The sequence below is a fragment of the Amphibalanus amphitrite genome, unplaced genomic scaffold, assembly GCF_019059575.1.
Source record: "Amphibalanus amphitrite isolate SeventyFive unplaced genomic scaffold, NRLGWU_Aamphi_draft 000348F_arrow, whole genome shotgun sequence".
Classification (NCBI taxonomy): domain Eukaryota; kingdom Metazoa; phylum Arthropoda; class Thecostraca; order Balanomorpha; family Balanidae; genus Amphibalanus; species Amphibalanus amphitrite.
In genome coordinates this window covers 383321-399105 of record NW_024881843.1, presented here as the reverse complement: position 1 = coordinate 399105, position 15785 = coordinate 383321, and the positions used below count along the sequence as shown (strand labels likewise).

Sequence of the window (15785 nt, the reverse complement as noted above, 5' to 3'; positions counted from 1 at the left end):
TTTGCTTAGCAGGGCCGACCTCACCTTGACAACAGCTGTTCAGCATGCACGTGCTTCCGAGACGATTCTTCGGGAAGCCGGCTGTTTCGGCGAGGCTTCGGCGTCTGACGGCACCGGCACCGTGCACCGCGCTTCGACGGGGAGCGGAACGAATGGCGTCAGACATCGGCCCGCTCCAGGAGGTAGGAGCACCAATGCGGCCCCGAGATCAGCTTCGGTCAACGGTTCAGGCAAGTCCGCGGAGGAGTGCTGGAGATGCGGCAATAACCATCTCGGCGAGTGCCGTTTTCGTACTTATCGCTGCCGGGTTTGTCATCAGATAGGACATCTCGCCCGTAAATGCCGCCTGTCTGGCGGTTCTAGGGTGCATTTGCAGGATGCGGGAGCCGCTGACCGGGGACAAGGAGGTCGGGAAGAGGAACAGGACATCAGCTTCACGAACGTCGCCGACCAAGGTCTACCAGTGTACATCGTGAACCGTGGCCAGGTCAGTCCGCCCCCCATCTGGTGCCCCGTCAGCATCGGAGGGCTAACCGTTAACATGGAATTGGACACCGGGGCGGGGGTTACGTTAATAGATGAATTAACGTATAAGCGGATGCGTGACCGCCCCAAGCTGACTGTGTGTCGAGTCAAACTGCGATCGTACACTGGGGAGCTGATTCCCGTGCTGGGCGAGTTTGTCACTGACGTCGTCTACCATGGTGCTTCTCACAGCCGGCTGCCGGTGATCGTCGTGAAGGGGTCGGCTCCATGTCTGCTGGGACGCAACTGGCTCGAGCGGATGAAGATCTGCTGGTCTGAAGTCCACAGATGCAGCCTGTCTTCGTCGCCATTGCAGCGACTCAAACGCAAGTACCCGACAGTGTTTAGCTCAGAGCTGGGTAAACTGAAAAATGTTAAAGTAAAGCTGGACATTGATGCAAACGTACCGCCAAAGTTTTGTAAAGCTCGTTCACTGCCGTTTGCTTACAAAGACAAGGTTGAAGCTCAGCTAGATGCTGACATTAAAAATGGAGTGTTGGTGCCCGTTCGTGACTCTCAGTGGGCCGCACCGATAGTGCCCGTGGTTCGTGCAGACGGTAAAATACGCGTCTGCGCTAACTTCAAGTGCACTGCTAATCGTGCTGTTCGGCTGGATAGATATCCTCTGCCCCGGATGGAAGATATGCTGGTAAAAATCGGGGCCAAACAAGTGTGGTCGAAAATTGATCTCGCGTCTGCGTACCAGCAATTAGAGATTCATGAGGACAGTCGTGAAATACTCACGATCAACACATCTCGTGGCCTTTTACAATACACTCGGCTTCCTTACGGGATTTCCTGCGCGGTGGGGGTTTTCCAACGAGAAATTGAGCGCATCTTGAGTGGCATTCCCAACTTGGTTGTCTACTTAGATGATGCTCTGATCGGCAGTAGCACGGAGGAGGAGCACTGGAACGTCTTGGAGCAGGTCTTCAGCCGTCTAGAAGCTGCCGGACTGAGGGTTCGAGAGAGCAAGTGTGAACTGTTCACCAGCAGCGTCCAGTACCTCGGTCACCGGATCAGCGGTCAAGGAATTCAGCCACTTCTTGACAAGGTAAAGGCCATATCGGCTGCGCCTGCTCCGACGAACGCCACAGAGTTAAAGGCTTTTGTGGGGCTAGTTACTTACTACTCGAGGTTCATTGCGCACAGAGCTGAAATAATGTCCCCACTGTATGATCTGCTTAGAAAAGACGCCGATTGGGTGTGGGGTCCTGAACATGACGCCAGTTTCAAGTCAGTCAAGAAACAACTTACGGACTCTGCCCTGCTGGTTCACTACGATCCACGCAAGCAGTTGGTTCTCACTTGTGACGCTTCAAGTAAGGGGATTTCTGCTATTTTGGCTCACCTGGAAGACGACGGGGTGGAAAGGCCGATTTCGTTCGCATCACGCAGACTATCACCGTCTGAAGCAAAGTACAGTCAAATAGAGCGCGAGGGTTTGGCTGTAATATTGGGCGTAACTCGACATCATCAGTACCTCTGTGGGCTTGCTAAGCCTTTCTATTTAGTCACGGATCACAAGCCACTCATTAAGCTGTTCGGTGAGCACGAGTCGTTACCTGAAATGGCGTCCGCCCGAATTCGTCGCTGGGCTCTGAAGCTATCCAACTACAACTATCGTATTCAGTTTAAAGGCACGCATGAAATCGCTAATGCCGACTGTCTGAGTCGACTACCGTGTCCTGACGAGACTGTTCCCCGCCAGGAGGAGCTGGTTCTGCTGACCGAGCAGTGCATCCTGAACGCCGAGGCGGTGGCTGCGGAGACACGCAGAGATCCGGTCCTGTCGCAGGTTCTGCGCCTGGTGCAGCACGGCGGCTGGCCGGTGGAGTCTCCCGACTGGCTGAAGCCGTACGCAGCGCGTCGTCATGAGTTGTCCCAGACGGCTGGGGTACTTTTATGGGGGCATCGTGTTGTTATTCCCACAGTCGCCAGGAAGCGAGTTCTTGGAGAGCTCCATGTCGGCCACCCCGGCATCGTGAAGACAAAGGCTCTGGCTCGCAGCATAGTGTGGTGGCCGAAGATTGATGAGGACATCTCGACGGTCGTCCGCAGCTGTGCTCCGTGCCAGGAGAGTAGAGGAGCGCCGCCTCACTGTGAGTTGCACCAGTGGCCGTGGACCGGTAGGCCGTGGTCGAGAATTCACATCGATTTTGCCGAGCCGAAAAAAGGCAAATACGTTCTCGTGGTTATCGATAGTATGTCTAAATGGATTGAGGCTGAGGTAATGTACAGCACAGCCGCTCAGCCCACAATAGCGAAACTGCGCGCATTGTTCGCGAGGCACGGCCTGCCCGATGTTTGCTGTTCGGACAACCAGTCTACGTTTACTGGTGCCGACTTCCAAGATTTCATGAGAGAAAATGGCATTGTTCACATGACCATTGCTCCACGTCACAGCAGAGGAAATGGGCTGGCGGAGAGGGCCGTCAAAGAGGTGAAACTGGCGCTGCAAAGGGAGGAAAAAGGGGGCAAATCATGGGAACATTGTCTAAGTCAATGGCTGTTTCGCTATCGCACAACGCCCCATTCAACTACATCAGTGACGCCAGCTGAGTTAATGGTTGGACGCAAATTAAAGACCAGGCTTGACCTGCTGTACCCAAATCTCCACAGCACCGTTTTGAAAAGTCAGAATCGTCAGAAGCGCGACTTCGACAGAACTGCGACTGCTAGGCGTTTTGAGATCGGAGACCTGGTTTACGTTCGCAACTTTGGTCACGGGCCCCTGTGGTTACCTGGGTTCGTGATTGCTGTGGATGGTCCAGTGTCTTACGTAGTTCGTCTCTGTGACGGCAGGACCTGGCGGCGACACGGTGACCAGCTGCGGGCGAGAACCGAGGCTCAGCAGCTGCCACCGACCCACCGGTGGCCGGCTGCCCCGGCGGGCGGCGGCGAGCGGCGGGAGGCTGGACCATATCCGGAGTCTGGACGCTTGCCCGACCCGGAACACGTCACCGGGGACCCTCGTGGTGCTCGTCAGTCGCCGGCCCGTCTCGTGCCGCCGCTCGACCCGGCTGAGCCGGGCGCTGCGAGTGGGAGCGGACCGGACGCCGAGTCCGCCACCCTGGATCCGGACTCCAGCGCTCGTCAGTCGTCACTCCGTCTTCCGGCGCCGTCAGGTTCTGCGACCGTGAGACGGGGCCCGTTGGCTCCCGCGAGTGCACCTGTAGTGACTGGATCCGGACCAGCGGCGCCGCCTACACCGGACAGACGGACGGCGGATCCGCTGAGGCGTTCCTGTAGGGTCAGGAAACCACCGGACTTCTTCCAAGCTGGTGTCTGATGTGTTAACCGAGGTGTTTGTTGTAAGGTGTTGTCCTTCTAAGAAAGGAAGGAGTGTAGCGTTCTGTTATTGTCGGGTTATGTCGGTTAGTGTTCCGTTATTGGTGCCTGTCGGCCCAGTGTGGCCTGACCGTGCCCGGGGGCGAAATGAGCGCGATCCCACTGACCCGGTCTGAGGGAATAAACCAGTTGGGCCTGAGCCGAGCCAGCGTGTGGAGTGCGAGCGGGAGCGAAGCGGGACATCACATTTCAAAATTTCAAACATCCGAGATAGCAGTTTTGTAGCCCTCCTAATTCTACACCTCTTATGTCTGAAACATTTTTCTGTATCTCTAAAGCTGTAGGCCTGACAGCTCTTCCCGCGAAACCTTTTTTGGGTCGAAAATGGCAAAAATGACGTCACTCTGACGTCATTAGCGGCCAACCTATCATAGCCTTTGGAAAAATTTTGGTCACAATGTGCAATAGCTATTCACGGGAGGGTACTGAAAGTTTGATGACGATCGGCACAGCGGTTCTCGAGATATATCGAAAAAACTAAAGGGGAGGCAAAAAATGCCCCCCCCCCCCACCGCCTGGAAGGTTAATGATGTCACATGACCTTACAGTTGCCCAAGAGCAAAAACAGGTCTCTCTGAAGGTAGGCAAAGTTGATCCTATATGAAGTCACTCATGGTATATTAGGCGATTCCGACGTGTTTTAGTTTAAAAGTAAGCGAGCCGATTTTTCCCCAATTGACTTTTAATGGGATGGTCAAGAAATTGACCTGACCTTAGATCATCGATATTAAAATTCAAAGTGAACTGGCGCTAGGCCAAAGCAAACACAATGGTGCCTGTTCCACGTCTCTTTCTTTATTAGATCAAAAGGTACATCCAAAACTATTTTGACTTCCTTTTTACCCCTGTGACGTCATCTTTGACTTGACCTGAAAATGACCTCAGTAAAAATTGTAGACCTTATCCGTGTGAATTCTGTACCGTTTACCGCTTGTCGCTATCTTGCTTTATTCTCGAGATCTCGCTGTCGCTCCCGCTCGTAATAATGGACAGGTCATAAAAATGACCTGAGGTCAACGCAGGGCGATAGCCACTTTTTATTATTGCATATGAATGACAATTGATAAGGCTTTAACCCTCACCCCGTTGGGGTGGCCATTTTGCCCCCCCCCCCTGTGGTTTTTCCTGAATAGCAAAAAACGGCGGCGCCAAATTTTCAGTACCTTCCCGGGCATCAATTTGACACCTTCACATCGAATTTCAAGTCTTAGGTCACCTTAGGTCAGGAGTTATTGTGGTCAAACTGAGGTCATGTTTTAGCAAAAATGAGCAAAAAACATGCAATCTTGAAACGCTCACCAAATTTACAGTTACCAAGCAATTTCAAAGTTCTTTGCATGGTCTAGTAGACAAAAAGTGGCGCTACAAAACAACTGCTATCTCGGATTTTCAAAATTTTGGGTTTTTTACCCCTAAAAATTAAAAAATTGATTTTTTTAAGAAAAACTAAAAAATATCCAACAATTTTCCGAATTTCGAAAAAACCGGAATATATGTGCTAGTCCCTGCGCTCCTCTATATACATAACAAATTTCAGATCGATATCTCGTTTGTTGGCCAAGTTATAGCGAAAAAACTGTTCGAAAATGATGACGTCAAATTTTTAACTCAATTTTTAGCGATTCAAGACCACGTAGGGCAAAACAAAGACCACCATTGAACTCCCCGTGACGAGCTGCATCGAATCAATACCCATTTTATGCAAAAATATCAACTTTGAAATTTGACCTAATTTGACCCGACCTTGACCAAAACGTGACCTAAGCTGGCCCAAAAGTCTGCCTGGCCCACATAATCGCATTTGTTATGTAAAATGGACCATAAAAAATGTATCACACGACACTTTCATATTGTGACCCCCCCCCCCCCCCAGTGACCTGACCTCTGTGACGTGACCTGGTATCAGTGACCTCAAATAGCAACATATTTGTTTGAAGAACATTTCCCCATTGATGATTTCCAATGAAATGCATTTTACTCGATTTTACAACGCATTTCTTGAAATGCCTGTAAACGGTGAAAATTCGACCTTTGAACTGACCTGTGACGTCATCGGTTTGACCTAGGTCAATAAAATTGGGTCACAAGGTAGTTCCCTGATAGGGCTATCCAACACCGTTTGCCGCTTGTCGCTAGGTTGCGTGGTTCTCGAGATCTTAGGGGGGCCAAATTGCCCGGGGCGCGGGTTAATCGTCATCAGACAAAATGGCAACTTTCAGTGGGGAGAATATCAAGGTCACTCTTCGAAAAATAGGTCAAAAGGTCACGTGATCAAAATTTTCAAAAATTGAACATCCGAGGTAGCCAAAATGCTTGCTGGTTGATGGTGAGTTGAACCATATAAAGTTTTTATCGTAGAAAACCAATAGTTTCTGAGTTACAGACCGCCAAACATAGGGCTGCAGCGCGACCTCCAGGAACTGCCCGATGCTATATCTCGGAAACCGTTGTTCGAAGAAAAAAATCCTTGCCACAGCTGGCTTCCTCGCCCATCACAACCCATTAGATCAATTTTAAGCAAAAAATAAAATATGGGGGTGCAGGGCACTTGTCGATTTGTCGTGGAACGCCCCAGAGGTCAGGTCACTGGGGGGTCACCATATGAAAATGTCGTGTGATACATGTTTTATGGTCCATTTTACATGACACATACGATTATGTGGGTCAGGCAGCCTTTGGGGCCAGCTTAGGTCACGTTTTGGTCAAGGTCAGGTCAAGGTCACGTCAAATTATGTCAATTTTCAAAGTTGATATTTTTGCATAAAAATGGGTATTGATTCGATGCAGCTCGTCACGGGGAGTTCATTGGTGGTCTTTGTTTTTCCCTACGTGGTCTAGAATCGCTAAAAATTGAGTAAAAAATTTGACGTCATCATTTTTGAACAGTTTTTTCGCTATAACTTGGCCAAAAAAAAAACAAGATATCGATCTGAAATTTGGTATGTATATAGAAGAGCGCAGGGACTAGCACATATATTCCGGTTTTTCGAAATTCGGCCTTAGACTTGAAATTTGGTGTGAAGGTGTCAAATTGATGCCCGGGAAGGTACTAAAAATTTGGCTGCGCTGCGCGCCGCCGTTTTCTTGCTATTCAGGAAAAACCACAGGGGGGCCAAATTGCCCCCCCCCCAAACGGGGCGAGGGTTAACCCACGCCCGGCTGGGGGTCCTGGATTTCCACGCACTGCTGGGGGGTGGGGTGTTTGAACACCCCCCTTCTAACTCGGCTCCTGGGCCACGTAGCGATACGTGGAAGGCGGCGTTGGAAAGAGCGTCAAAAATAATGACGAAATCACTTCGGTCAATTTTTTGGTCAGGTCAAAGGTCAGGTCACCAGAGGTCATTGAAGGCAAAATTTCGCCGATTTCCAGGTCGAATGTCGACAATTTCCAAGAAGCAAACGCATAACTCGGGAACCAATAGAGCTACAGCGCCGCGAAAAAGCGCATTCGATAGCCCTATTAACGCCCTTTCTGAGTAATCCTCTTAGATTTGACCTAACGTCAACGGTTTTGCCTGCAGGGGGCAAAAACTGCAAAAATAGCCGATTTTTTCGAAAACAGTTTTTCTGCAATTACTTTTGACCCAAGCATTGTATGAGCTTACTTTTACCGGCATCGTGTTCCTCTCGTCAAGACGCATCGAATGAACTATAACTTGACCTTGAAAGGTCAACTTGAAAATTTGACCTCAGGTCAAGGTCATGACCTGACCGGAAAGGGTCATGTTGCATATCAGTCGATCCGTATCGTCGAGCTGAACACATCTAAGGCGTTTTCATCGCTCTAGCATGCCTCTATCAAAAGTTATTTGCGAAAAGCTGTTATATACCATTCGTGACCTAAGATGACGTCAGGGCATAAACAGGGGTCACGGACACCATTTTCATGTTCAGTGTGTCTAAACCACTTGTAATTCAGTGTTTGGGAGTGTTTATAATGTTTTCCGTCCAAAAGAGGCGCATTTCAATTTTCTCCCATTGACTTATAATGGGTCGGGTCGCATAAATAAGGTCCATTGACTTAAATAAGGGTCGCAAAATTGACCTGACCTTAGGTCATCGATATCAAAATTCTGAGATATACATTTTGTACATGCTATTGCTCTTAGCAATCGCTGAAAGTTTCAAAGCGATCGGTCACTCGGTGTAGCTATGACAGACATTGAAACCTTTTATGAGGTGAGGTCACTTCAAGTGACCTGGTGACCTGACCTTGAACGATCTTGGTCTGAAATTTTCACAACATGTGTAGAATTGATGTATGATAAGGTGTACCAAAAACGGCGGCGCTCCGCGCCACCGTTTTTGAGATATTCGCGAAAAAACACAAGGAGGGTGTTCAAACACCCCCCCCCCCCCCCCAGCAGGGCGCGGGTTAAGCCGATCAGCAGTGGCTGAGCTCTTATTTCACTGATCCTGATCAGTAGGTACCGACTTTGCCCATGGAAACGGCCCCAATCATCCGGATCAGTAGCGGCCCCACTGATCCGGATACAAATCCCTTTGCCCATGAAAACGTAGTCATATATCTCGAGCATTCAGCGTGATCACTAGCTTGTGTTCAAAGTTTCCGACTTATCCCTACTGAGCCACTATCACAGTTTTTGGCCCCGTCCGCAGCCTGTCTTCCCAGCACTGGTGTGGTGGGCCCGACGACGGTGGCGCCTCCGGTGGCGACCCGGCCAACTACTGCCGACGGCGAGCCGTTCCCGTGGGACAGCCTGCGTCTACCGCCAGCCGTCCTGCCCCGCCGCTACGAGCTCCTGCTGCAGCCCAACCTGACCACATTCGCAGTAGTGGGTGAGTAACCTGGACCGGGTCCGGCGGCGTATTCGCCAAGTGTATTAGACGAATCGGCCGACTAACTAGCGACATCTCTAGTGCGACGTCATAGCCATCCGACGCGACAATGCATGCTTTAAGGCTGGATTTGAGTTGAGAATGTGTGCAATCTTGTACAGAAACATTCAACGCGTCGTCGTAGCCGAGTGGTTAGAGGCGACCCCCACCGGACACGATTTGGTAGCCGAGGTCTGTGACATCAGCTGGGCGTGAAGTTTTCCCTTCACCATAGGCTTTGCACACAAACTGGCCAAAGTTCATGCCTGGATAGCCAAGCCTGAAGGGCAACAAATGATTACATTTTGCCCTTATTAGATTCAGCGCTTCATTTTATAACTGAAAACGTCCGTTATTAGGCCTCTATGGAGGTACAAAGTACTCGAAATCGAAGTTCAAGAAGATGCTGTCCGAGCACAATCTGGTAACATCACGTGACTTCTTTTCAACAGATTATATATAATTTAAGGATATATTTACACGATTTCTGCCTAAAACATCATAAATAGTACACTTTCCATATGAATGTGTAATGATTCGAGCGTTCTAAGGTCCATAGCTGTTGGCGCTCTTGCAAGTATTTGAAAATCCGAAATTGAAAAACGGGTGTCACACTGATCTGAATGATCTCTCACAGATGACTGGGGAGGAGATGTCAGCATCTTACCCGTTCTCTCAGAGATTCCTAAATGTTGGCTAACTCTGGTGTTAAGGCGTGCACTGGTAGAACCAATGTACGACCCCCCGCACGAGGGGCAACAGAAGTTGTATATCACGCCAGAGCAGCACATTTTTGGAACTCTATCTTTGTGTTTGAAAAAAGAGCCAATCGTAAGTTGGTTCCTCAGGACGATACGAAATTGGGCATAAGGGTAGAAAGTAGTCAGTATATCGGTAATAGCATGTTTTAAAGCTTGAGACTGTTCTCCAAGGTACGGGAAAGTCACGTATTTGCAGAGCTTGGGACCATCAAAAGATGCTGGTACCCGATCGTATTGTTTGTTGAGGAATTTCCTCACTTCGAAATTGATTAGAGGGAAGTGATTGATAGGAGGGAAGTGAGGAAATTCCTCAACAAACAATATGATCGGGTACCAGCATCTTTTGATGTGCCCAAGCTCTGCAAATACGTGACTTTCCCGTACCTTGGAGAACAGTCTCAAGCTTTAAAACATGCTATTACCGATATACTGACTACTTTCTACCCTTATGCCCAATTTCGTATCGTCCTGAGGAACCAACTTACGATTGGCTCTTTTTTCAAACACAAAGATAGAGTTCCAAAAATGTGCTGCTCTGGCGTGATATACAAATTCTGTTGCCCCTCGTGCGGGGGGTCGTACAATGTAACGGAAGTTGGCACAGATTCAGCACAGGTTCAGCACAGCACAGATTCGGTAGGGGGAAAAAAGGCCCCGGTAGAGGGAAACCTTTATGACCCGTTTTCCCCTAGAAATGACGTCACAAGGAGGTAAAAATGGGTATCAATCGAAAGCTCTCGTTTACCCAGACACAGTCCTGCAGGAAAATTTCACTTTTTCCCCATAGGAAAGTGTGTACGGGAAAATCAAAATTTTGGGTCAATGGGGGGTCCCCCCCGATTTCGTTCAAAATCGGCACACAGGTGCCCCACCACCAGCCGAGAAACTTTCCCCAAAACGGTCCCCGTTGCATTGACGTTTAAGGCCCGTAAAGCCCCCTAGACTCGTAAAATATCCGTAAAATCGCCTTTGTACGGACAAAAAAGTGGTGCTATGGTAAAAATGGGTATCAATCGAAAGCTCTCGTTTACCCAGACACAGTCCTGCAGGAAAATTCCACTTTTTCCCCATAGGAAAGTTTGTACGGGAAAATCAAAATTTTGGGTCAATGGGGGGTCCCCCCCGATTTCGTTCAAAATCGGCACACAGGTGCCCCACCACCAGCCGAGAAACTTTCCCCAAAACAGTCCCCGTTGCATTGACGTTTAAGGCCCGTAAAGCCCCCTAGACTCGTAAAATATCCGTAAAATCGCCTTTGTACGGACAAAAAAGTGGTGCTATGGTAAAAATGGGTATCAATCGAAAGCTCTCGTTTACCCAGACACAGTCCTGCAGGAAAATTCCACTTTTTCCCCATAGGAAAGTTTGTACGGAAAAATCAAAATTTTGGGTCAATGGGGGGTCCCCCCCGATTTCGTTCAAAATCGGCACACAGGTGCCCCACCACCAGCCGAGAAACTTTCCCCAAAACGGTCCCCGTTGCATTGACGTTTAAGGCCCGTAAAGCCCCCTAGACTCGTAAAATATCCGTAAAATCGCCTTGGTACGGACAAAAAAGTGGTGCTATGGTAAAAATGGGTATCAATCGAAAGCTCTCGTTTACCCAGACACAGTCCTGCAGGAAAATTCCACTTTTTCCCCATAGGAAAGTTTGTACGGGAAAATCAAAATTTTGGGTCAATGGGGGATCCCCCCCGATTTCGTTCAAAATCGGCACACAGGTGCCCCACCACCAGCCGAGAAACTTTCCCCAAAACGGTCCCCGTTGCATTGACGTTTAAGGCCCGTAAAGCCCCCTAGACTCGTAAAATATCCGTAAAATCGCCTTTGTACGGACAAAAAAGTGGTGCTATGGTAAAAATGGGTATCAATCGAAAGCTCTCGTTTACCCAGACACAGTCCTGCAGGAAAATTCCACTTTTTCCCCATAGGAAAGTTTGTACGGGAAAATCAAAATTTTGGGTCAATGGGGGGTCCCCCCGATTTCGTTCAAAATCGGCACACAGGTGCCCCACCACCAGCCGAGAAACTTTCCCCAAAACGGTCCCCGTTGCATTGACGTTTAAGGCCCGTAAAGCCCCCTAGACTCGTAAAATATCCGTAAAATCGCCTTTGTACGGACAAAAAAGTGGTGCTATGGTAAAAATGGGTATCAATCGAAAGCTCTCGTTTACCCAGACACAGTCCTGCAGGAAAATTTCACTTTTTCCCCATAGGAAAGTTTGTACGGGAAAATCAAAATTTTGGGTCAATGGGGGTTCCCCTACGATTTCGTTCAAAATCGGCACACAGGTGCCCCACCACCAGCCGAGAAACTTTCCCCAAAACGGTCCCCGTTGCATTGACGTTTAAGGCCCGTAAAGCCCCCTAGACTCGTAAAATATCCGTAAAATCGCCTTTGTACGGACAAAAAAGTGGTGCTATGGTAAAAATGGGTATCAATCGAAAGCTCTCGTTTACCCAGACACAGTCCTGCAGGAAAATTTCACTTTTTCCCCATAGGAAAGTGTGTACGGGAAAATCAAAATTTTGGGTCAATGGGGGGTCCCCCCCGATTTCGTTCAAAATCGGCACACAGGTGCCCCACCACCAGCCGAGAAACTTTCCCCAAAACGGTCCCCGTTGCATTGACGTTTAAGGCCCGTAAAGCCCCTAGACTCGTAAAATATCCGTAAAATCGCCTTTGTACGGACAAAAAAGTGGTGCTATGGTAAAAATGGGTATCAATCGAAAGCTCTCGTTTACCCAGACACAGTCCTGCAGGAAAATTTCACTTTTTCCCATAGGAAAGTTTGTACGGAAAAATCAAAATTTTGGGTCAATGGGGGGTCCCCCCCGATTTCGTTCAAAATCGGCACACAGGTGCCCCACCACCAGCCGAGAAACTTTCCCCAAAACGGTCCCCGTTGCATTGACGTTTAAGGCCCGTAAAGCCCCCTAGACTCGTAAAATATCCGTAAAATCGCCTTTGTACGGACAAAAAAGTGGTGCTATGGTAAAAATGGGTATCAATCGAAAGCTCTCGTTTACCCAGACACAGTCTTGCAGGAAAATTCCACTTTTTCCCCATAGGAAAGTTTGTACGGGAAAATCAAAATTTTGGGTCAATGGGGGGTCCCCCCCCCCGATTTCGTTCAAAATCGGCACACAGGTGCCCCACCACCAGCCGAGAAACTTTCCCCAAAACGGTCCCCGTTGCATTGACGTTTAAGGCCCGTAAAGCCCCCTAGACTCGTAAAATATCCGTAAAATCGCCTTTGTACGGACAAAAAAGTGGTGCTATGGTAAAAATGGGTATCAATCGAAAGCTCTCGTTTACCCAGACACAGTCCTGCAGGAAAATTTCACTTTTTCCCCATAGGAAAGTTTGTACGGGAAAATCAAAATTTTGGGTCAATGGGGGTCCCCCCCCCCCCCGATTTCGTTCAAAATCGGCACACAGGTGCCCCACCACTAGCCGAGAAACTTTCCCCAAAACGGTCCCCGTTGCATTGACGTTTAAGGCCCGTAAAGCCCCCTAGACTCGTAAAATATCCGTAAAATCGCCTTTGTACGGACAAAAAAGTGGTGCTATGGTAAAAATGGGTATCATTCGAAAGCTCTCGTTTACCCAGACACAGTCCTGCAGGAAAATTCCACTTTTTCCCCATAGGAAAGTTTGTACGGGAAAATCAAAATTTTGGGTCAATGAGGGGTCCCCCCCGATTTCGTTCAAAATCGTCACACAGGTGCCCCACCACCAGCCGAGAAACTTTCCCCAAAACGGTCCCCGTTGCATTGACGTTTAAGGCCCGTAAAGCCCCCTAGACTCGTAAAATATCCGTAAAATCGCCTTTGTACGGACAAAAAAGTGGTGCTATGGTAAAAATGGGTATCAATCGAAAGCTCTCGTTTACCCAGACACAGTCCTGCAGGAAAATTCCACTTTTTCCCCATAGGAAAGTTTGTACGGGAAAATCAAAATTTTGGGTCAATGGGGGGTCCCCCCCGATTTCGTTCAAAATCGGCACACAGGTGCCCCACCACCAGCCGAGAAACTTTCCCCAAAACGGTCCCCGTTGCATTGACGTTTAAGGCCCGTAAAGCCCCCTAGACTCGTAAAATATCCGTAAAATCGCCTTTGTACGGACAAAAAAGTGGTGCTATGGTAAAAATGGGTATCAATCGAAAGCTCTCGTTTACCCAGACACAGTCCTGCAGGAAAATTCCACTTTTTCCCCATAGGAAAGTTTGTACGGGAAAATCAAAATTTTGGGTCAATGGGGGGTCCCCTCCGATTTCGTTCAAAATCGGCACACAGGTGCCCCACCACCAGCCGAGAAACTTTCCCCAAAACGGTCCCCGTTGCATTGACGTTTAAGGCCCGTAAAGCCCCCTAGACTCGTAAAATATCCGTAAAATCGCCTTTGTACGGACAAAAAAGTGGTGCAATGGTAAAAATGGGTATCAATCGAAAGCTCTCGTTTACCCAGACACAGTCCTGCAGGAAAATTCCACTTTTTCCCCATAGGAGAGTTTCGATTGATACCCATTTTTACCATAGCACCACTTTTTTGTCCGTACAAAGGCGATTTTACGGATATTTTACGAGTCTAGGGGGCTTTACGGGCCTTAAACGTCAATGCAACGGGGACCGTTTTGGGGAAAGTTTCTCGGCTGGTGGTGGGGCACCTGTGTGCCGATTTTGAACGAAATCGGGGGGGACCCCCCATTGACCCAAAAATTTGATTTTCCCGTACAAACTTTCCTATGGGGAAAAAGTGGAATTTTCCTGCAGGACTGTGTCTGGGTAAACGAGAGCTTTCGATTGATACCCATTTTTACCATAGCACCACCTTTTTGTCCGTATAAAGGCGATTTTACGGATATTTTACGAGTCTAGGGGGCTTTACAGGCCTTAAACGTCAATGCAACGGGGACCGTTTTGGGGAAAGTTTCTCGGCTGGTGGTGGGGCACCTGTGTGCCGATTTTGAACGAAATCGGGGGGGACCCCCCATTGACCCAAAATTTTGATTTTCCCGTACAAACTTTCCTATGGGGAAAAAGTGGAATTTTCCTGCAGGACTGTGTCTGGGTAAACGAGAGCTTTCGATTGATACCCATTTTTACCATAGCACCACTTTTTTGTCCGTACAAAGGCGATTTTACGGATATTTTACGAGTCTAGGGGGCTTGACGGGCCTTAAACGTCAATGCAACGGGGACCGTTTTGAGGAAAGTTTCTCGGCTGGTGGTGGGGCACCTGTGTGCCGATTTTGAACGAAATCGGGGGGGACCCCCCATTGACCCAAAATTTTGATTTTCCCGTACACACTTTCCTATGGGGAAAAAGTGAAATTTTCCTGCAGGACTGTGTCTGGGTAAACGAGAGCTTTCGATTGTTACCCATTTTTACCTCCTTGTGACGTCATTTCTAGGGGAAAACGGGTCATAAAGGTTTCCCTCTACCGGGGCCTTTTTTCCCCCTACCGAATCTGTGCTGTGCTGAACCTGTGCTGAATCTGTGCCAACTTCCGTTACATGGGTCGTACATTGGTTCTACCAGTGCACGCCTTAACACCAGAGTTAGCCAACATTTCGGAATCTCTGAGAGAACGGGTAAGATGCTGACATCTCCTCCCCAGTCATCTGTGAGAGATCATTCAGATCAGTGTGACACCCGTTTTTCAATTTCGGACTTTCAAATACTTGCAAGAGCGCCTACAGCTATGGACCTCAGAACGCTCGAATCATTACACATACATATGGAAAAACCAAGCTTAAATAGTAAAAAACTCAGCTGTGCCCCTGCAGATTGTGGCTTAGAAGTAGCCACCATCACTTGGTGCTTTATTTTGAAGTGCCTTGAAGTATGAAGCACCTGAGTTCTTGACATATTTTTTTCAAATAGTACACTTTAAATATTTATTACTTCTGTTTAAGTCATAACATTGTAAAACGCAAAGTTTATCATTTTAGTCACGTGACCAAGGGTATAGCAGGGGGTTGGGACAAACACTCAAAGGATTTCAAGTTTTGTAATTAACCCGCGCCCTGGTGTGGGTCTGAGCCACCTTCGCCCTGGTGGGGGGGGGCCAAAATGACCCCCCCCGTCTAACTCGAAAACGAAGAGGGCTAGGAAGACGCGGAAAAAAGCAAACGAAAGCCCATAACAAGTACGTTCGAAAGTATTTCGGTCATTTTTTCGCTAAGGTCAATATTGAGGTCGCTAGAGGTCATCATAGGTCAAATTTCAGTGTTTTCGGTGTTGCCGGACATATTCCGCTGTAGCTCGGAAACTAGAAGAGCTAGAGAGCCGCGGAAAAAAG

The 15785-nt window shown here is 48.6% G+C and overlaps 1 protein-coding gene across 5 annotated transcripts in view; it reads left to right on the top strand.

Moving 5' to 3' along the window:
• LOC122389206 (endoplasmic reticulum aminopeptidase 1-like) overlaps nt 1-15785 on the top strand; it is a 415829-nt gene that overhangs the window by 150221 nt on the left and 249823 nt on the right. For all 5 annotated transcript variants that reach the window (XM_043380990.1, XM_043380988.1, XM_043380986.1 and 2 more), the window contains one exon: nt 8497-8676. In XM_043380990.1, coding sequence (XP_043236925.1) covers nt 8497-8676 — 180 coding nt within the window. The remainder of the gene's footprint in view (nt 1-8496; nt 8677-15785) is intronic.